Source organism: Mus pahari, chromosome 3 (assembly GCF_900095145.1).
Source record: "Mus pahari chromosome 3, PAHARI_EIJ_v1.1, whole genome shotgun sequence".
Lineage (NCBI taxonomy): Eukaryota > Metazoa > Chordata > Mammalia > Rodentia > Muridae > Mus > Mus pahari.
In genome coordinates, this window is record NC_034592.1 from 56,606,829 (window position 1) to 56,629,567 (window position 22,739).

At 47.0% G+C, this 22,739-nt stretch overlaps 1 protein-coding gene across 1 annotated transcript in view; it reads left to right on the top strand.

Annotated features, from left to right (window-relative positions):
• Window positions 1-22,739, top strand: part of Gad1 (glutamate decarboxylase 1) — a 40,445-nt gene that overhangs the window by 2,556 nt on the left and 15,150 nt on the right. The window contains exons 3-7 of the mRNA XM_021192703.2: window positions 2,675-2,737; window positions 8,162-8,320; window positions 9,539-9,781; window positions 14,698-14,788; window positions 21,507-21,619. Of these exons, the coding sequence (XP_021048362.2) occupies window positions 2,675-2,737; window positions 8,162-8,320; window positions 9,539-9,781; window positions 14,698-14,788; window positions 21,507-21,619 (669 nt within the window). The remainder of the gene's footprint in view (window positions 1-2,674; window positions 2,738-8,161; window positions 8,321-9,538; window positions 9,782-14,697; window positions 14,789-21,506; window positions 21,620-22,739) is intronic.

The window sequence follows — 22,739 nt, forward strand, 5'->3', positions numbered from 1 at the left end:
AAAAAAAAAAAAAAAAAAAAAAAAGGCGAGGGAGGGGCATTTAGCATCATCCAGAGTGACGGGGGCGGGGAGGGGGTGCAGGGTGGCAGCAAACTAGGAGGAGACATGGCTTGGCAAGCCAGGAGGCAAAAGCACCCCTGTGCTTTTTTCTAGCGACCTGTCAGCAGGTGACAAGTCTTGAGGAGAATAGAGAGACCAGATAAAAGGGCATTTATGCTTCCCCATCCGATCTGTCTCTAATTCAGCCTGACTTTCTAACTCCACATAGAGAACTGGAGTCCCGGGATTTGTTTATCTTTCTTTTTTTTATGTTGGGGTTAAGTCTTTCACCACCCCTCTCCCAAAAATCTATCAGCTCCAGAAAGCTCCAGGGCCCCCCAGAATCTCTACAGAAGAGGAGCTTCGGGAGATCTGTGTGGTCGAGAGTGCTTTATTGTTGGCATCTTTATGGCACTTATTGTAAGCCCCGTGAAAACAACAGTTCCTGTGTACACAAGTGGCAAGCAGAGGGCAGGAAAGCCCCCTTTGAATTTCTTGGTGCAGACGCTGAGACAGGAGACCCTAAGTCCTCAGGCCACCTTGCAGTTCTCTTAGCAGCCCCCCCCCTTCCTGCACACAGGCAAGCGACAATTACCCACACAACAAAGCAGAGCTCAGGGAGAGTCGCCAGCGCCGGCGGCACGTGATCCAGGCCTTGGCGGTGGAACCAACGGTGGGAGCTGGCCCCTGCGCCCCTTTTGTCTGTAGATTGGACCTGGATAGATTTATTTTTCAGTCCTCCCCACATCTAACACCAGTCTTTATCCCCCAACACACACTGTTATTCCTTCTGCAAGGTTGGGGGCCACCCTCCACACTAGGCACCCCTACATCCTAGCAGATTACCCCCGTAGTCCTCAAATGCTCAGCCTCAGCAAAGGCCGAGGCGATGGATGATGGTCTGAGTCCATACAAGGTGTGGTACCTCCCGAAACCACCTATATGGAGGCCAGAGATCTAAGGACACCCCTACCACCACCACCGCCACCACCGCCGCCGCCGCCGCCCCGGAAGAACAACCCTTCCCTGGGAACCCCTAACCCTTAACTGGAGATCCTGGGAGAGCTTGCCCGCTCTGTCTAATTTCTGTCCTCCCTGGAAGACACACCCCCACCCGCCCAGGTTGCTGTTGGGCTCTGCCTCTGCAGGGGCTACCGGAAGGCTCCCTTCCTGCTCCAGTATACACCTTACACACCTTGTACCATCACACCTTATCCCAGCAAGCCCCTGGCAAGCAGGAGCCCTCCTGCCTATGGCCTATCCGAAAAGGCATTTTCAACTCCTGCCACAACAAAGCGGTTCTCGACCCCATCTCTCTTCCTTCCTGTTTTTTTTTTTTTTTTAAACGCATAACTTGGGGCGTGGGGGAATGGCACTGGAATGTTTCTGAACGCCAATTTCAGGCCAAGTGACCTTGAGAAACTGTAGCCTCTGCGCTGAAATGATTTTGTCACCTGAGTCTTCGACCTACAACCCTTTCCTGGATTCTTTTGGTGTTTAGATGAGATTGGAGTTTAAAGAGAAAGCACTAATACAGGGTGGAAGTAGCGCTTTATGCTCCAGGTACTATTATTAGGGGCTTGATGTTGCACGGATTTCCTGTCTGTCACTGGAATTCCTACCGGTGACATACTGTCTCACGACGTCAGGCCGGTTCTTCGCCCCTCTGGGGCTCTGTCGCGCCTGAGGTTTAATGGATGTCACTTTGCTTATCGCAGCTAACACTCCCGCACCGCTGGGGTGGAGGATGGGAGGCGTCTGGCTTGGAGAGATAGGGAGGGGATTTCTCCTAGGGCCCATCTCAGGAGTCTAGGGGAAGGCTTCTCCCTCTTTGCATTCTATGCTGGGAGTTAACGCGAAAGACCGGTAGACCAGAACGCCTTGAGAATGGCCTGGGAGAAAGGGCCAGGGGGTGGGGGCAAGTCCTGCCGCCCGCGTTTCAGACTTGGAGGAAAGGTGCTCGCCCCAGCTTGCTTCAGACTCTATAAGTCGGGAGGAAGGGTTAATGAGGGGCAGGTTGCGAGGGGGGGGTTGGGGACAGGACGGCTGGCGCACCATTATCTTCTCGCCTCCCCAGTCTGACTGGAGCAGCCATGCGAGTCCGATCATCTACTCAAATACTATTTTTCACCCAATTAATTCCTGAACTCTTCCGCGACCCCATTTCATGCCAGTTTATTTTAAGCTGCCACTCGGCTGGAGACCCGCCAAGAAATTATGAGACGTTTGGGTCCCAGATGCCTCTGTGTTCCCTATCTGAGTGGGTGTGTTATCGCCCTTCAAGTCTGAGGCCTGGAACCTGGGGCTGGGCCCGGCGGGTGGGTGCTGGGTCACGCCAGTGCTAAGGTCTGGATCTTTGTGCGTTGAGTTCGCCTCTGCCTTGGTGGGGTTCGCTTGGGGGAGGGGTCCGTGGCTGTGAGCCCCAGTTCTCCAAGACACGGTTCGGTGCCTGAAGTCAACAGTAGGCAGGAAACGTGAGGAGGGCTGGGAGCTCTGTCTGAACCAAAGAGCTTTTTCCGTGACTTTTCGTTAAGACCTCCACAGTCCTCGAGTAAACCTTTGCTCTCTACCCAGTTTCTCATTGTCCGACCCTCTCTAATTCCCACCCCCTGTCTCTCTCTCTCTCTGCTCCTAGCATATGATACTTGGTGTGGCGTAGCCCATGGATGCACCAGAAAACTGGGCCTGAAGATCTGTGGTAAGTAAACAGGCCCTCGGAGGCTGGATGGGTCTCGAGGGAGAAGCGACTGAATTTGTAGGAGAGTCCCACATCCTGAGTGGGACTCTGACCCATCGGTCTAGTATTCTAACTGCTTTACTGTCCCAGCGTCCAGCAGATGCGGTCCCTTGGAGGCTCCGACCCTCCTGTGGCCTCTCTCACTTGGCAGGAGCGGCCTTTTCCTTTGGAGTCCTTATAACCAGAAACCGCATAGTTATGGGGACTCATTTCACCCAGTATGGCCTCAGAAATTGGAATACAGCACCCCCAAGCGGCAGCCAGGCTATCCTCGCCGGCGGGCGCTGGGCTGCTTGGACTAGTGCGTTCTGCTCTCGAATCTGTAAAATCTCATAAAAAGTGTGAACCCTCTGATTTTCCCGGCGAACAGACCAGAGGTGCAATATCTATCAAGGTTGTAAACTGACCCTTCCTGGTCGCTCACTCCATCCTCCACCCCCCACCCTCACCCTAACCCCCCATTAAAAGTGACTTTCAGCTTGTGGGGTTTGCACACCTAATTGCCACGGTAATTCAAATTTCGTTCCTGGGGCTTCGGGGGGCCCAAGAAAGGAAAAAGGTTGCCTGCAGCTCTGGGTGGCCTGTCTAGGGGAGATGTGAACAGGGCGGTCTAGACCATTTGTCCCTGTGCAGGTCTTCGACGGCGACGACAGCGAAGAAAGAAAGAAAGGGGGGCAGGTGTGGAAAGGGGGCTGCAAGGAGGGAGGGAACGTTGGGGAGAGCGGTTGTCTGGCACGATTTGCCAGCAGGAAAGAAAAACAGATCCGAAAGCTGGAGAGGAAAAGGAACGGGAACGAGAGAATCTGAAATGAAACCGCCCAAGAAAAAAACGGGGGCGGGGGGGGGAGAGATTTGTTCGAAGGGACACAGCTGAGTGGCTCCGGCTGAACAATGAGGATTTGCTTTCCTGACTACATTTCACTGTCTAAAATTCTCTAGCCTTATCGGGTCTGAAAATACGGGTGTCCCCAGGCAGGGGGTGGAGAGGCGGGGGAAGATTAACGAGGGGCTTATTAAAGAGCCATCCGTCAGCTGCTGCGCTCGAGATAGCAGCCTAGCGAGCAGGCGCGGGGCGCGGAGCCCTCCGCAGCCTAGGAAGTTCAGGGAGCCCTGAGGGGAGTGGGTGCTATTGAGGCCTGACCTTCCCGCACCCTCATGCCCCTCCCCGTGCTTCCGGGTCTGTGGTTGTTTAGAATCGCTGGAAAGAGTGGTTATTTAGGGCCTTTGGAAACCAGCGTCCTTCCGTGTTTGACCGTGCAGCTCCCTCCTTGCATCACTGGGGTTCTGGGTCCAGGAGTTCTGTATTTGCGGGTGGCGAAGACCTAGTGCGTTTGTTCAGTTGTGCATTTTCTGGAAAAGCTTAGCTCTACGGCAATAGGACCCAGAGGTTTGGGGACCTGATCCAATCCCCAGCGCTCAAAACTGGTGGGCAACATCAGAAGCGGTCTCTACGTCGTCTACAGCCCCGAGCTTTGTTCTATTAATAGCCTCTTCCCACTCCCACCCAGCCATTCCTGGCTTAATGGCCCGTTTCCTGCCTGGTCCCTTTTGGCTCGCGCCTTCTGCCTCAGTCGTTGTCGCGCAAGCAGCAACCGAGTGGCAATCAGAACGGAAGGGACTCTGGGGTCTCCGGGTGAAGGCCACTTGTCTTAGAGGCTCCTGGCCTGTGGGAGAAGGTGAGTAGGGACAGTGGTCGTCCTGCCTCCCGCTGCTCTTGCTACTGGCTCTTGGAAGTCAAGGTCCAAATGGTCCTGTTGGAGACAACTGGGATGTCCTGAAAGGGAAGGGGCCGGGATAAAGTTAGAGCGGTTGAGACAGGAGTGGAGCCTCTAAGTTATTGTAACATTTTCCGCCTCTTCTGACAACCAATGCCATGAGGCAGTGGACATGGAGGTGGGGGCCTGTCATCTTTAAAGAGATTCCTCTCTGTACACACACACACACACACACACACACACACATGGAGGAAGAAAGTTACAACCTGAGTGACAAGGAGGGGAGCAGAGGACAAGACTTTCAAGCAAAATAACATAAGGATTCATTTCCCATGCTTTGGGCCAACTCTGGCTTTCCGTTTTAAGCTAGTGGAAGCTGAGTGTACTGGTCAACTAACGTTGACCCTGAATCTACAGCTTTCTCTCCATCCCTTTCCCAGACTCACCTAATCCCAGACCCTTCTGCATGAGAAGTACTTCACCTTCTTGACCTAATACCACCTTTGCCTTGACAGCCAAGGAGCTAACGGGTCTCTTTCTGCCCTCGAATCCAGCACCCTGGAAGGTCCCCTAAGCACCCGAATGCCTTGCTGTGATGCAGTTCTCACCTACCCCCTACCCCTGCTTCTTCTTACCCCCAGGAAATGAAGCAGCAAGGATGGCCACGGGGGTCACTACTCATGTTCTCAAAGCCAGAGGTTGAACCCCAGGGAGTAATCAGATGGAAGAAACCCAGGGTTCTGCCGGAGATAGGCTGCAGGCATGGTGGCATGACCTAGATAGAGTAAAGGAAAGCATGTGGCAAGAACTGGGCTCTGCCCTTGGTGTTCCATCGCTTTCCTCTGTAGAGGTTCGGAACTTGCTGCTCAGACAGTGCTCCCACGCGTGTGTTTAAGTTTTTATTATTTGCCTGTTGTAAAGAGAGAAATACACCCCAGGTACGCTGCATCTCTGGCTTCTTGTTAAAAAAAAAAAAAAAGTAGGCAACCCATTAAGATGCTGTGTGCCCATCTAAAAAAGGAAGGAGGAGGAGGAGCTCTTTTCTTTAAGTGGCTTTGGTGCTGGGCTTCAGCATCCCCTCTGCCCAGTGACTTTGTGTCTTTATGCCCTGGCAAGCTTGGAGCTCCACTTGCAAACAGCTGTTTGTGGCATGCCATGCCACTGTCTGGTTCCACAGGGCTCCCTGGGAGTAAGAATGAGGAACAGCCGCCAGCAGAGAGGAGTCCTTTTGGGATGATGCCCATCTTTATTTGAGTGTGGGTGGCTGGCCATCTATGACCTGAACCAATACATCTTCAGGCTCCCTTTCTTTCCTGCCGCAGTTCCAGGCTAGCCCTAAATGGTGGTGGCTGGGGTATATAGGGCATTCCTGGGAAGTCTCAGGGACCCCTAGCCAGAACCCCTTGCTAGTCAGACTGTTGTTGAAGCACCCACTCAATATTATTCTCCCTTCCATTTCATTCCTCCGTCTTGGAGAAGCAAATAGTTCCTAGCAGGCCCTCTCTGAGCCATGAGGAGCTTGGATCATTTTAAAGGCTCTCAATGATTAAAAACAAAACCAAACAATACTTTCCTAAATAAAGTGAAAGAAACAACTTTGTATATTAAATGTTCACATCAGCAGTCCCCGGTGTTAGAAACAAACAAACAAACAAAAACACAGTTAACATTATCATACCAGGGTTTTAAATATTATTTATTTAATCATTCTATGTATGTGAGTACACTCTAGCTGTACAGATGGTTGTGAGCTTTCATGTGGTTGTTAGGAATTGAATTTTTTAGAATCTCTGCTGGCTCCGACCCAAAGATTTATTTATTATTATACATAAGTACATTGTATCAGTCTTCTGACACATCACAAGAGGGCATGAGATCTCACTACCGGTGGTTGTGAGCCACCATGTGGTTGCTGGGATTTGAACTCAGGACCTGCAGAAGGGCAGTCAGTGCTCTTACCCGCTGAGCCATCTCACCAGCCCCCCACACCAGGGTTTTAAACACAATTTACAATGCAGTATGAATGTGCTGGCTGAAAAATAAAACCAGAGAGAATTCGGATTGTTGCCTTACAGAGAAGGTGGTCCCAAGTGGCACGCAGATCTAAAGTTATGTCTCCCTGTCTCATCAGCACATCTCTGGGTGAGCCTGTGTGGAAACCATCCTGGGAGAGGATATCTAAAACCTAATCTCCCTGCCTCTGGCTTCCAAAGGGGGTGCCAGGTAGGAAGATGTGGGCTCTCTCAGGAATGAGCCAGAAGCCTGGGCAGGTGACAGGCTCCAGAGTAGGTCTCAGATGGGCAGGACCATCCTTCACTGGGTCACATGGGTTTGGTTTCTCCAGACAGACCTTCTCTCTAACCATTGTAGGGGATAAAAGGAACAGTGTCAGGGGCCAGGACCCTGTATCCCTCTAGTGAACGAGTAAAGTCCCCTGGCTCTGTACTCTGGCATCTTCTCTGTGATGTCTCAAAGATCTTGGTTTCCACAAAGACAGCTTTGGAGTCACCAAGAAATTTCGTGTTTTCTCTCTTCATTATGCTGCCTCTGGAGCTAAATTTGAGACTGTTGAGGAAAGAGCACAGGGTTCAGTGCTTGGCCAGGAAAGGGGAGCAGGCTCCAAGTTGGCAGGGAACCCCCACTCCAGTCCATTGGGGTTCAAGCCTGCTTCCTGGAGCACTGCTGTGGGTATTTGCAGTGTACACCATGGATAAGCGGGATTTCACCTTCTTGGGGGAAGTGGAGCAGTGCTCTGAATCTCAGCCTGAGCTCTGACTGAGTTCATTCCGGTATGCCTCTTGGAGAGCTTTCTATCATGGCTGGAGTAGAGGTGGCCAGCTGCCAGACAAGCTTCTGGATGGTGGGAGATTGGTCTCACTTCATCCGTCTCGTCCTGAATAAATAGCAAACAGCTCTTCTACAAGTGCTCCATAAATACTTAGTAGAGCTGAGCCCACGTCAAGGCTGTGAGATGTCGAGGCTTTCAAGCCTTTCTCTCTAACGCTTTTATCCACGGAGAGAGGGTCAGGAAGGAGCACACTGTATTTTTGAGTCAAAAAATATTACACTTGTGGTATTTGTCTTATCCTTCCTCCCTCTGCTAGCCTCACCCTCCTCCCTCTGCTGCCCCATCCAGCTCCCTCAGATGTCTTCCCCTCCCCCTCTCTGCTGTCTTCACCCTCCACTCTACTGTCCTCTCTCCCTTCCCCCTTTTGTTGGTCTTCAACCTCTTCCCTCTTCCGTTCTCATCCCCACCCCTACCCCCCTCGGGTTCTATAGCCCACAAACCGAATGTTGGCAGCATCCTCTCTGGGTCCCTTCCTTCCAAGCCCCATCCTGGGGCGGGTTACTGGAGTGGAAGCTGTCCGGTCAACTTAATTCTGAGTTTGCCGTCATGTTCAGAGAGGAGACGGGGCTCACTTGCTGCTTTTCTCTCTCGCATGACTGGGCCTGTGCCACTGATGACACTTGACACAGCCCCTCCCCGCCTGAAGGCAAGCAGTGCAGAGTCACTGTATATAAAACACAGACACTCAGTGGCTTCTCTTCTCAGCAAAAGCAAGAGCCTTGCTTGGAGGGTTAGCCTGGTCGGGCAGCCTGGTCGGGGCGGCCTGGCCTTTGGTGGCCGGGTGCTTCCCAGTTTCTCTGACCTTAGTTTCTTGCACTTTAGGCTTCTTGCAAAGGACCAACAGCCTGGAAGAGAAGAGTAGACTTGTGAGCGCCTTCAGGGAGAGGCAGTCCTCCAAGAACCTGCTTTCCTGTGAAAACAGTGACCAGGGTGCCCGCTTCCGGCGCACAGAGACCGACTTCTCCAACCTGTTTGCTCAAGGTGGTTCCTCCCCGAGCCCCACCCAGCTCAGACAGTTTATCTTAATCTCCCCCACCCCCTGAAATTTTATTTCTTTATACAACAAATGCCATTGCTCTCTGTGAGCCCTCATGAAGTCTGGAACAGACCCCTTTGCTCCTGCCCGGGTCTCTGTTGTTTTGAAGGATATCTGTACATCATTCAATTCTAAAGACACCCCCAGAGGCAAATGGGGGCTCACAGAATCTCAGAAGCTAAAGGAATCTTACGATCAGAGGATAAAATGGTTCTTTCATTAGCATTTATCCTCCAAGATTACCAGCCCAAGCCCCAAGCCCCAAACCTGCTCTGTGAGGAGCTGTACATCTGAGCCTCAGGACTAAACACGGGAGACTCTTTGAAGAGCTTTCTGTAGATTCTGCTGGCTCTGCAATGCGGGCCTCGGGAAGTGCTTCACCAGTCTTTCCTCAGTAGCTCTGGGAGCTCCCACTTCCCATAGCTCCCACAGAACCCCAGAAGCCACAGCTTCACTTAACCTCCAAGACAGCCATGCCACATGTGAGTGGCCACACAACCTAGTCTTGTACTCTCCTGGAAACTTCCCTCAGGAAACCCAACGGCTCTTCTTCCTGATCATCCCCCTTTCTAAGTCTGCTTGACAGAGCCTAAAGCCCAGGTTACTTCCAGACACCTTAAAAAAAAAAAAAATTAAGGCCCCAAAGGATGATGCCAACAGAAAGGCAGTGGTCCCCTCTGGCACCTTCTAGAGCCCATACCCACAGCAGCCCCAACCTCTGCCACCCACAGATCAGGCAAATCATTAACACCAAGCCAGATGCTCAGGACACCTGGTCCCCAGGAGACCAACAGAAGTACTTCACATCGTGTTCCTCCCAGGTGTCCATTCAGCAAATGGACAGCTGCCAGGGTCAGCTGCTCAAGGTCTCCTTAAGCTCTCCCCTCCTCCCCCATATGAGCAGTCTACTAGGAAGTGTGTGGAGCCCTAGGAGTGTATCAAATGTCTGTGGGCATAGTGCATCCTTCTGGGGACTGGCTGTCCAAATTTCAGTGTAGATCCATATCCTGGAAAGCAACTGAGCCCCCTGCAGGCTGACCCAAGAAACCCCTGAGCCCCCTGCAGGCTGACCCAGGGAACCCCTGAGCCTTCTGCAGGCTGACCCAGGAAGCCCAAGTATGAAGCAGATGCTAATCACTGTTTGGCTTCCCCTCTCTGCTTAGATCTGCTTCCAGCTAAGAATGGGGAGGAGCAAACTGCGCAGTTCTTGCTGGAAGTGGTGGACATACTCCTCAACTACGTCCGCAAGACGTTCGATCGCTCCACCAAGGTTCTGGACTTCCACCACCCGCACCAGTTGCTGGAAGGCATGGAAGGCTTTAATTTGGAGCTGTCTGACCACCCCGAGTCTCTGGAGCAGATCCTGGTTGACTGTAGAGACACCCTGAAGTACGGGGTTCGCACAGGTAAGAGTAAGAGATGGGTTGACCATCACCTCGCTGGCTGGGAGCATAGCCAATTCATATGGAAGAGGCCCCGTCCTGGTGAAGCAAGACACCAGGTGCCAGTGACCACAAGGTCACCATGGGCCCCAATGGTTGAAACAGACCTGGTCATCATTTCTTTTAAAACTAAAGAAGGTACAGCTATAGGGTGACAGGTTGTTTTATTGTTTGCTAAGGTTTTGTTTTAGGTTGTTTGTAACCTAAACAGAGCAGAGTGACCTGTCCCTTTGTCCTTTCTCTGGTCCACCTCATTCTGTTTCATTCTGAAGAACCCTGCCTCTGTTATCTGGGGAACTTCCCTTTTCCATCTCTTTTGGAGTCATAAAAACCATCACAACAGGGATTGGTTCTTTCACAGTCTTGGAGGCTGAGCCTTCACAGATATCAGTAGGACCTTGCTTTCTTTGAAAAGCAAGGCTCAGAGAGGATCCAACCTTGCCGTTGTGGCTTCTGGAACTTGTGGGCATTTTCCTTGGCACTCCTCAGCTTGTGGATAGCTTGTGGGTGCCTTACTTCAGCCTCCGCCTTGCCCTCCACGTGGCCTCTTCCTTGTGAACGTTTGTCCATATTTTCTCTTCACAAAAGGGCACCCTCCCCTTTGGGTTAAGGACTACCCCAATCCAGAATGACCTTGTCTACCTTGTATGTATCTGAGAAAACTCTGTCGCCAAGTAGAGTCATGTTCTACAGGAACAAGAGATTGAGACTTGTGTTCATCTTTTTAAAGGACACGGTTCAATCCAGAATGCCCAAAGGAATCAGTGTCTGCCTGCCTGCTTCTCTCTCCCCCTCCCCCTCTCCCTCCTCCCTCTCCCTCCTCCTCCCCCTCTCCCCCTCCCCCTCCCCATCTCTCCCCTTATAATGTATTCCAGATGAGTCACAAGTCTTCTTGCCCTCTCCGCCTTTCCCAAGTCCTCTCTAATCAGCAATCCTGGCTCAAGCGGTTACTTTGCAATCACCCCAAGTTCAAAGATATTTAAATCTCCATCTGAGCTGTTTCTTAGCACCAGAACAAAGAACAGTTTCTTTGCCTGGTCACTCTCTTCCCTTCCCAGCCTGGCTTTCCAAAGCCCTTAGGTCTTCAGGGATTGTGGGGTCCCCAGCCATCACAATTGCTATCACAAGGGGGAAGCCCCAAGGCAAGGAATGGCAACTTGTTGTTCTTTCCACTTCTTTCTCTCTCCACCCTTATTTACCATCATCTAAACCCCTAGAAGAGAGATAGGCTGAAGATGGAGTTCAGAGAGGCTGGTGGCAATAAAGTTGATCAAGGTGACTGGATGTCAGAAACAAACGATTACAGAAAACTAATGAAGTTAACCAAAGAAGCTACTTAAATAAAGAATCCCAAGTAGCTTTTGAGGATAGCCAATGCCACTGGCCTAGCTACAGTTTCATTTTTAAAATTATTGCATAGACCAGCCTCATGCACAAAGTCTGTTTGTTAAAGAAGCACTCATCAATTCAGCTCCACTAGCACCGCCCTGTTGGGATGGCTAACCCATTCCTGAGAAGTAGTGCTGTTCTCCTGGTTTAAAGGAGAATCACAATTCTGTGTTCCATCTTGGTTTGTTTTGGTCAATGTTTTGTGTCTCATCAGTTTGCTCTATCTGTCTATCTATCTATCTATCTATCTATCTATCTATCTATCTATCTATCTATCTATCTATCATCTATCAAACTATCATCTATCTATCTATCTATCTATCTACATATCTATCTATCTGTCATCTATCCATCCATCCACTAAAGGCCAGACTGTCTATCAAAGAAATCACAGAGTTAAGTCATGACAGCATCTCACGCCTGTGGTCAGAGAAAGCAAACTGGTCGCTCCTTGTGTGAGCTCACTGAGATGTTTAGTCTGAGGCCATCCACCTCTGATTAGCACAGCCGTTTCCAGAGGCAGACATCTGCATTTACAGAGTACATAATCTTCCAGACCACGTGGACCTTTCTGCTGCCCTTCACAGGGTTGGCACTGGTTAAAGGACATCATTTCTGCCATGTCAAAGTCAGCTCCTGGTTACCGATCCATCATTTGGAGTATACATTCAAACAATAGACTAAGCCCCCAACACACATCAGAAACATTCTCGAGGATATTAGTGCATTAACAGCCAAAATAATGAATTAGGTTTTAATAACGAAAGCACAGCGTCCCAGCACAGTCTAAGAAGGGAAACGGTGGCATTTGAAATCGCTCTATGAATTAACAAAGGACCCAACGCACACAGATTTTCCAAGGACTGATGCAGAGACGAGGCAGCCTTCAATCAAGCAGCCATGTATTTCTGGGCTTGTTCTTTTTTTAACCTCTCATTATGGAAAAATTGAACTTACACCAAAGTAGAATTATATAATGAACCCCATGCACCCAATCCCCAGCTTTAACTCTCACCAAATCCTGCTGACCCCTTCTCTGCATTGTATGGAAGCAGGGCCCACACAGAATATTATTGCCTCAACACATATCTGAACCTTCATGAATTTCCTTTAAAAATCATGTCAGTGTTCTAGGTTAAAAACAAACAAACACCTAAGCTCCTTGATACTATAAAATATTCAATTGCCTCCTGAATATATAAGTGCTTTTGTTGTATACTGTCTCAATTCAGCTGAGTCAGGACCCAGTAGTTTCTTTGTGGGGGAAACCTACTTTAAAATGACTTTCTCCCCTTGCTTGACATTAAACCAAGTAATTACTCAGCATCCTGTCTGTCAGAACTAAAAGCAAATCTGGGTTTGGACCTAATGGTACCTGCCTGTGAAGATGAGGATGAGGTCAAGAAGCCCGTAGCTTGAGGATAGTCTGGGCTACATAGCTAGACCTTTCTTTTAAAAAGCAACAGAAAGAGCAAAATATGAGAAGGGTGGACAGAAGGATAGAGGGAAGGAAGGAGGAAGGGAGGGAGGGAGGAGAGAGAGAGAGAGAGAGAGAGAGAGAGAGAGAGAGAGAGAGAGAGAAGAAACGAGGGTGGTGGAGGCAGATGCTGTAGCCATGTGAAAAAGGGTGTTTGAGACCTTTGTACTTTATCTCCTGTACAGACTGTTTCACTTTGTCTCTGTTCTTTGTTCTACTATGCTGTGGGACTCTAATGCAGTATCAAATAAAATGTGCTTGCACTTATTTATAGCCAGTACTAGCTCAGAATGAAAGGATGTTGTTGTTGTTGTTTTAAGTTTTCAACTGGCACAGTATATACTTTAATGGATTTCAACGGAAATATTGCTTTAGGATATTTTATTGTTTGACAATTTCATATGTGTATAAGATGTAGCTTGATTGCAGCTGCCCTAACTTGCCCCCCCACTCTCCCTGGATCCCCTAAAAATCCCTCCTCCGACCTTCATGTTGTCTTTTTATTTTTTTAATAATCTACTGAGTCCAATTAGTGTTGCCTGAGTGTTCCTAGGTGTGGGACCTTCCACCTGACTGTGGCACCTACCAGCAGCCATGTTCCCAAAGAAAAGTGACTCCTCCTCTCCCAGAACATTGAGGGAAGAGCAGATTCCCAGGGAGGGGACTTAGACTAGGGACATTCAAACACTAGGTCTCTGACAGTTATTCACAGACAGTGGCAGTTTCCACTGGAAACACAGCAGTCAGCACATCTCCGCAACATCGCCCTCTGTCACATACTCCCTAGATAATCTATTGTAGAACCTGCTTCATGACAGCTGAGCCAAGCCTGCTGATGTGGGGTTGAGTTTTTGGTGAACATCAAGTTAGCAAAAACTTGGCAATAGTTGTAAGTTCGCTGAGGGCAGAGCCAGTTAAAGTGCACTGTGGGCTGCACGGGACTTCAGAGTCACAGGACCTAAGTGGTTCTGTGCTCAGTAACTGAGTGAGGGGTGGTCTGCCTGCTCACAGAGAAGATGCTGGGTCAGCTAGCTCTTAATCTGCTTAGCTCCATTACTTTAACGAGCACCGACCTCTAGATGGGCAAAGAACACTGATGCTTGATATCACATTTGCTTCAGAGACTCAGAGAGCGATGGTTGGTCTCCATATCAGGTCTGAGCGGAAACTTCCCCCAGGCTTGGTTTGAGCCACAAAACTTGGAGGTCTATAGCCTCTCTCGGTTAGCCAATCTCAATCTGGCACTTAAGGTTCTTGGGATGTTGAAATAAAAGTTGCAATAGATATAAACAGAATAAGAGCTACCACATTCCTCAATAGGAAGTTAAGAAAAGGTCTTACTTTGTAATCCAGACTAGCCTTGAACTCACAATCCTCTTGCCTCTACCCTCCCAAAGTGTCAAGATCACAAGCAGGCATCACCACACAGGACATCCCACATCCTTCCTCATAACCGAAGAAATAAGTGTGATGGAGGAGCTCACCTGAAAGTCAACAAATAAGATATTGGAAAGCATGGTTCATTTCACATGGTTGACTCTCAACTTTGTGTGTTTGTTTTTATTTTTAATTTGTATGGATAGATTGCTTTGCCTGTATATGGCACTCTGCGTATGCCCATGTGCCAAGTGCCTGCAGTGTTCTCAGAAGCCAGAAAAGGGTATTAGATCACCTGGGATTGGAGTTGCAGATAGTTATAAGCTACCAACCATGAGGATGCTTGGGATCGAACCTGGGTCCTCTGGAAGAACAGCCAGGGTTCTTAATCACTGAGCCATTGTTCCAGGCCCAATTTCCAGTTTTTAAATTTAAATGCATGCTGCCTTAGAAACACAGACGGCTGAGGGCACCATCACTGTTAATGGATGGTCACCTGCTTCCTCCTTCTCCAAGACCCTTGGAGAGCTCTGTCAGACCATAGGATGGAGCTCGTGTCATGTGCTCCAGTCCTTTGCTCTGAAGATAGCAATGAAAACTGCGGCTTTGCCTTCATGCTTGCCTGTTCTCTCTCTAGGTCACCCTCGATTTTTCAACCAGCTCTCGACTGGTTTGGATATCATTGGTTTAGCTGGTGAATGGCTGACATCAACTGCCAATACCAATATGTAAGTCTCCTGTGTTCTTTTCCTATATGCCCACATGATGTATATGACTTGTGGTTTACACACTTCACTCCGATGGTTCTGTTCTCTTGGAGTTCATGCCTCTCATAAACTCTTTTAGATTTGCCACAAGGTGAGAAACTATTCTTGAATAATGTACTAAGAGCATGCGCATGAGAAATGGGAACTAGCTTTGAAATTTCCATGTGAAATTGCACACCAGATTCTTTCTCTGAATGTACGTCTTAGAAGGTCATTCTTCGGCTATGGTTTTGGTTTCCTTTCCCACCCAAGCACATTGGTACTTAACACTTAGGCTGTACTTTCTTCATAATTAAGCTACTATTGGCCACGAATCGGTTTGATCAACCTATTGTTTAACTAAAATTTCTACAGCAACTTTCGTCTACTGCAGATATAGCATGTGTTCATTTCAAAATAACTGGCAGTTTTTGCTGAGTTTAACACTTTGGGAAACACAACCTGCTTATGTAGACAAGGCTTTCATTTATTTCTGCTATCTTTTAAATTTACGTGGAAGTTATTCCAAGATTTTCAAGGTCCAACTACATCCTGAGTAGTCATAGAAATCACCTGTATGTGTCCTCTCTGGTGGTGGTGGTGGTGGTGGGGGTAAGAATGTATTACGAGATATTGTGGGTCACCATAGCTTAAGGACGATTATCTTTTTCCTCAACACTAATGACAATGTTTTACTACTATCAATGAATCCAGACTGTGGCATAACATTCAATTAAAGTATCCAAAGGAAATTAATGAAGCAAATGTATTACAATAATTTAATGATAGCTGCATAAGAACCACAGGGGTTTCTGTCACCGCTGCAACACTGAAAAGCTCTTTATTTTTTATTTGTTAATAATTCTGTGGTACCAGGCACCAAACCCAGACCTTGGGCATGCTAAGCATCTAAACCCAGACCTTGGGCACATTAAGCGTGTAAACCCAGGCCTAGGGCACGCTAAGCATGTGTTCTGCCATTATGCTCTTTAGCCCCCAACTTACTCCTTAAGTTTGTTGCAAGATCCTGAAAAGTGAACTTCGGTGAATGAGCGGGTTTGTGAGAAGTCTCACGTGACGGCTGACAGAATGCTGGTTATTAAAGTTCAAGGTAACCTGCTTTTCTTGACCTGTGGCCAGCCACAAAGCCAAAAGGGCATCTTGAAACTACAAATTGTTCGTGCGCCTCCCAAGGCTGCCTAATGCTGTGACTCAAAATACTAAAACTACCTTCAGAAATCCAGACAAAATTTTCAAAGTAAATAGGGCAAGTGGAGCCTTTTTGGGCTAAAAGGCATAAAAATTAAGCTGATTAAAGAATGAAAGTGGTTTCATCACACTTGCTGATCACAAGTCACAGCATCTCATGGAGTGTCTATGTTGGACCACTGAGACTTCAAAAGTCAGGAATTCGGGTCAGGGATGCAATAAATCTATGACCTCTTCAAACACAAAGTCCCCCCCCTCCCAACTTCTGCCATCTTTACTCTGGTTTGCAGAATAAAATATTTATCACTAAGCACAAGGACCATAACATACTAATTATAACCTGGAGAAAGTACACTAGTGCTTAATTGTAGCGTCTAATGGGAAGGAACAACTTAACTTAGAAAGTGCAGTCTGTTTGTTTTAACCCAGCAATTTAGGAAATAAGTGGGAAAAGGAAAGTGAAGGGTAGGTATGAATCGGGGCCAGGGATGTGGCTCAGTGGCTAAGCATCTTCCAGGCTATAGGTCTGATCTTTCCTGACCCCAAAAATAACACACGTTCAGCAAGACTCAAATCCCATAGGCACTGCATTTACCCATCATCTTTATATGTGCTCTTGAGGTTTCTGAGTATCACTTCTAATGTGTAGCCAATATCAAGATAAATAAAGGGTTTGCCCCCTTTAACCATTTCTGACCAGATCTTCTAAAAGCTTTCCTTGAACCAGAAAACTATTCATTGCAGGTGCTTCTCCTGGCCGCTTATCGTTCTATATTAATAAAATCAAAATTCTTCCCTTCTCCCTTAGCTCTCAGCTCAGCGATGAAACACTAAACATGTCCCAGCCATCTGAGGTCAAGGCCAAGCTAGCTAAATGACACATAATAATTGCCTCTGCACTGAGCGGGAGGTATTTGTAAAATATGATTCGATTCCAACAGATCAATAGAGAAGGTTATTTAAAATAGTGAGAGAGTTCCTGTCAGCTCCTGAGACAGGCATTGTGCGAGGGTAACTGTTCTCTGGACAGTCTCCTCAGTCAGGAGTCCTGGGAGATCATGGCGTATGTACGGCAGCGTCGTAGGCACACAGGTAGCATCTGCTCCCTTGTGACAATTCCTTCTTCAGCTAGGAACACCTGTCCAAATAAGCCTGAGAGAGAATGGCAGGAGAGCTTCCTTTATTCTGGCCAATTGTGATTAAATTACTGATGTGTTCATACCTCCTCTCCCACCCCACATCTGCTGGGTTTGGGTAGCACTGGTAAAAGAGCGTAATTACTATCTTCTGAAAAGTCCTTTCAGAGAAGGATCTAATATTCTCTTTCAGATGGATCTGAAAGATCAGGTAGGCCACCTGACTGGCTAGCAAAGAAAGAAAGAACGTTCATGCCCGTGCTTTTATGTCAACTTGTACATGCAGCTCTGGGACCTGTTCTCCCAGGCAAGGATGGGGGAGAATACAGCAAAAACTTGGCAAATGTGTAGCTAGCTGTTCTTGGCATGTACTCCTCTTCTCTTGAAAAGCAGGCCCACCAAGAACTACTGTGTGAGCAGGTTGTGTAAGCAAGGACACCTGGTATAATATGTAATTGTGACAGCAAGATCTGTCTCACCTCTTTACCATGAGCTGAAGGGTCTCGCACACATATTGCTTTATTTTCACCCTGGAGAAATTTCCTGTGGAGTCATCGGTCATCACACACTGAGGGTCGAGCTGTCAGAGCAGAGCCTGCACCAGGCAGTTCCCATTTGTCCTGGGGAAACAGCTATGAGTGGGATTGCTGACCCTGAAACAGACAGCTGAGATCGCACACAAATCAGTGTTCCTCTTGAGTTTTTTATCTTTTCATCGGGAAAAGAGGAGGCAATGGTGTCTTCCCTCCAGAGTGATCCTGAAGACTTAACTATAGCTCAGTCCTAAGATTCTCATACCCCAGGTTAGGTAGGCACACATAGCCTCCTGGCTCTTGTTTCTAACTCTTGCCATCTTTGTACAAAAGAACATCTCCCTAAGTTCCCCTTAAATATCTTACGTATGTCCCCTGCCCCATCTGTAGAGAAGGGACATCTGAGAGTCATAACAGCAGCTAGTGTGGAAGTCTTTCATTAAAGTCCTCAGCCTGGAAGTCACCAAAAATCCAGGTTCCTTTGTGCCTTTCTGGTCCATTTTATGCCATGAAGCCCTCAGCTACAAAGTTCCTTCATACTGTTTGCTGACAACTGGAGTTCTGGCCTTTAGTCTCTCTTTCAAAACTCAGGAAAACAAGAGTGCATGCTAGACGGAGGGACTAAGGAAGAGAGGAAGGGAAGGAAGCAGGGCCAACAAAGCAGGGACATGGCATTACTGCTAGGAAACCTCAGAACCACAGGAAACTCTTTCCACAGAAATTATCCGGCCATAGCTAGCCCCATGGTTGGATGTAAGGAAGCAAGAAAAGACAGTCTCTGGCCTTGGTGAACCACACTGTCAACAGACTGTGGTGAAGGAAAAGACAATCAATACTGTTAATGATTGGCTGCAACAACACAGCAACAGCATCTTGACAACCAATTCACTTTAATTCTGAGTACATCTCACTGACAAGCTGAGGTGGACTGTCGAGGGGCTGACCTACCTCTCCACTGAGTCCTCTCTTAATATCCCCCCATCTGCTGTTTTAAATCGTTAATTCCAATCCATGTCGTACACTGTATGCCAAGGCCTTTTGAGGGACTACCTCACTGGTCTCAGACCCTGAACTGTAGCTATGTGCTTTGACCTCAGTACTCCACCAGCTTCTTCCAGATCTGCCTTGACCTTTGGTCTCTTGATGTCATCTCTCACCTGTCATTTAGAGAAGGGGTTTCTAACCTGGGGTCCAAACTGTAGGGAGAAGAATCTCTTACAAGTGTGCACAAACAATGTGTATATCCAAACCTTTTTACCTGTAGTTTTCCCAGGATTCCTACTAAATCATGAGTGATCCAATTAAACCATGAGTTCTAGAGTAAATTTCAAAGCCTTTCATAGGAATAAGGATACAGGAAAACACCTTTCACTGTAATTACAAATATGACCCAAAATGGACAGGCAGGGTCAGAAGTATCTGGAACAAAACATCTCAATAGCCTGTCTGTCAGATTATGAATCTACAGTCACGGCCAATAAGTGTTCAGAGAAAACTTTGCAAATGTGTAGTTGTCCTAGGCACACACAGCTCTTCTCTCCCAAAAGTTTTCTCTAAGTTTCTAGGAGAGGAAGGATGTAAGGACTAAGTTCCAGAGTCAGTATAGTACTAGCCATGAGCTATCTGGTCCTTAGGACCAAGGCAGAGACCCTCAAACAAGATGCATCCGAGGTCAAGAACCAAATGCTCATTTACCCTACTAAGTTTCAATCTCAAGCTTAGGAATGGTGTCTCGTAACATCTGTCTCCTCCAAACACAGGGGACTGTGAGGCACCTAATAGCCATTCTGTATCTGGTGAATAGAACTGAAAGAAGGTTTAGGAACCACATACCCAACATAGAGAAGGCTTCAGAAGAACATGAGACCAAATAGTCCCCTTTGGGAGCTCTAGACTCTTCTTGCCTGTCCTGATGGGACATGGCCATGTTCCTGGTTCTTAGCAAGGAAAACTGATTTATGCAAATGTGAGGGCTAAGTGGATGCTATCCTGCAACACATATCAAACCAACTCCTTGGTTTTCAGTCCCACACATTCTCCCTCACATGGTTCCTACCTGGTGTCTAATACTGATTTGCCTGTGACTCAGCTTTCATTCAGTCTTTGAGCAAATTCTGAAATTGTGGTGTATGGTTCAATTGGTTCTTTCCTTGACCTCGAGAGATTTCTTATTGCTATTTGATATTGTGAAATCCAAGCACACAAACTGCCATCAGTCCCTCTTCACCATGCAAATATTTCAGCCATTTCAACATTTCCAAAAAATCAGTGGAACTGTAGATCATACATTTGTTCAACGATGTGGAGATGCGAACCATGAGTTTGCCTCTTGCTACACTCAGCATCCCAGGCTAAACCAGGAACCCTTCTCTTCTTCTTCTTTATCAGGCCATCAGACATGAGGGAGTGTTGGTTGCTACGGTGATGGGGCTCAGAGCAGAACCAAAGCATGAGTGTGACCTCCAGAGGTGATGGTAACTGAACACATGTTCTCCCAGGGTCTTGCTCCCAAAATTTCAGGGAACCTCCAAAGGAAAATGGACATGATCCTTTTGAAACAAAATTCTTCTCCTTCTCCCAGCAGACATATCCTGAGCATCCTCTTGGGTCTGTTGTTGTCCTCCTGTACAGACACATAATTAATGTGACTGGTTTTTTTCCTTCCTGATTAAAGCTTATTGGCATCACCTGTGTTTTACTTAAGGCCATAGTTATCTCATTCTTGCAAGTAGCTTTTCTAAATCATTAAGCAAGATTCCCATTAGTCTTTGGCTTTGGCATTCAACCCCAAACCCCTAAATGATGACAATGCCTACTGTATCACTTGGCTGGGTTGGTCTAGGCATCTCTTTCCAGCTAGGATGGTCTTGGCTCAGCCTACAGACACTGAAGCTTAAGAAGTTCAAGGTAAAGCAAGAAAAAGAGCCTTAGCGTTTAGTAAACGGATTCTGTCTTTAGGCTCAATTTTCTGTGAGTGGTCTTCCTTGACTTCACTTGGACCCTGTTTAGCACCCCAATCTTGCTTCGATGACTGTCCTACCAGACAGTGCTACCACTTTGAACTTCTTTTAAAAAAAAAAAATGGCTTGCTTCATTTACATCTGTTCGTTGGGAGACACATGCAACCTGCCAGGAGATAACACTCACAGTCAGATATGTATGCAAGTTGACCGTCTTCTTGTTGTTTATAATTTGTAATTAGAAAAATCATCACTTCTAATTATTTTTGACAGATATTGACTCCAGAGAATTATAGATACACAGTTTTCCTTAGGGATTATTAGAAGAAAGAACATGTAGATAATTACATTGAGATCTTTAAAACATGGGTCAATATTCGCAATTATCTTCACAGTCAGCTTTCAGATGTTTACAATGTTTCTGAAAGACAGAAGTTAGCCCTGCCTACAAGCCTGAAACTGGCAGGCCTTCTTTTTTTTTTTTTTTTTTTTTTAATGGTTCAACCAATTGTAAGTAGAAGCCAAAATGAGTTTTTCAAATTAACACTGCACTCACCTACACATAATAACAGTGAATCCTCTCCTCTGGGTGAACCCCACCCGGGACAGGTGAGGCTCTCTTTTGCTGGTGAAGTGTCTCACAGCAGACTTTCCACTAACTCTCTTGGTAACCCAGGCTGGGTTTTGACACTTTAGGACTGGCGGACATGTGGATTCAGGGAAAAAAAAAATCATTTTAGTGGTTTTGAGTATCCATTTTTAGAACCTAACCACAACTGCTGAACCAATGGACTGTGTTCATAAAAAACATAGGTTTATTTTTTTTATTTCCCTTCTTCCTTCCTTCCTTCCATCACTCTAGGTTCACATATGAAATTGCACCCGTGTTTGTTCTCATGGAACAGATTACACTTAAGAAGATGAGAGAGATCGTTGGATGGTCAAATAAAGATGGTGATGGGATATTTTCTCCTGGTAGGTTTCTTTTCTGTAACTGCTCCCAGTACTGCCAATGGTGGATCCTTTTGTTCTTTGTTATTAAAATTACTGACAAATGTCAATTACAGAAATTAATGGTTTTCATTGTGACATTTGTGTATAATGTGTTCACACACACACACACACACACACACACACACACACACACACATGCAGTTGATGGTCTTAGCACTTTGTATCCCTATCTTTCTTTATTAGGATGAAGGCTATGAGAATGTTACCACCCTACAAACTAACTAACCAAGGCTGTGTCTGGGTCATGCAAAATGGTGCTGTTCTGATAATAGCAAACCTAGGGATCAATGAGTCAGATTATCAATGAGCTGAGTTCACTCCAAATATTGTATCTACTTTAGTCTCTTAGCTCAAAGTTGATACAATATCAATCTTTACAATGAAGACCGCTATCCTTGTGGGTAAGAAGCAGTTGTAGATGGTGTTAACAGCAGTGTGACTGCATACAGGGGAAAAGAAGAACTAAGACTACAATTATCCAGGCAATTCCAGCAGACCACAGATTTGCCTGTTTCATCCTAAGGCAACTAATGCAAAAGTAACTAGTTTGTATTGGCTAGACTTGGATAGTTATCTCCTTTCCTTTTGTATCTTTATTTAGAGGGACATGAGTGAATTTGTATCCATTTAAATAAACTTAGACCTCTCCTAGACTCAGGAACTCAGCTGGGCTAGTCATTAAAAAGAGTACCCAAGCTGGTAACCAAGAAATGCACTCTTTCTTTCTGAAAGCTCCATTACTCTCTTCCTCTGTGTTTCTGAGCTCAGGGAACAGATTCATCTTTGTTCAGTAACAGATTACCCAGAAGATGGGAGCTGGGAGGCTGTAACTAACCATGCCTTTACAGCTGCTCCCACCACCTCGTGTATTGTGTATAGGCTTTGGGTAGGCACCACAATGCCTGAATCACCTCCAGCAAAATTGCCTACATAGCTTTGGAGATAAGTGCAAAGGGTCCAGAGAGAAGTCCTTAGAAGAAACCAGCAAAGCTTTCAGGATACTGTCCTTTCCCTTCCCAATGTGGTGAAGCACCAGCTCAACCTTTGTGTTAAAAACCCAGTAGAACCCCAACAATCTCCC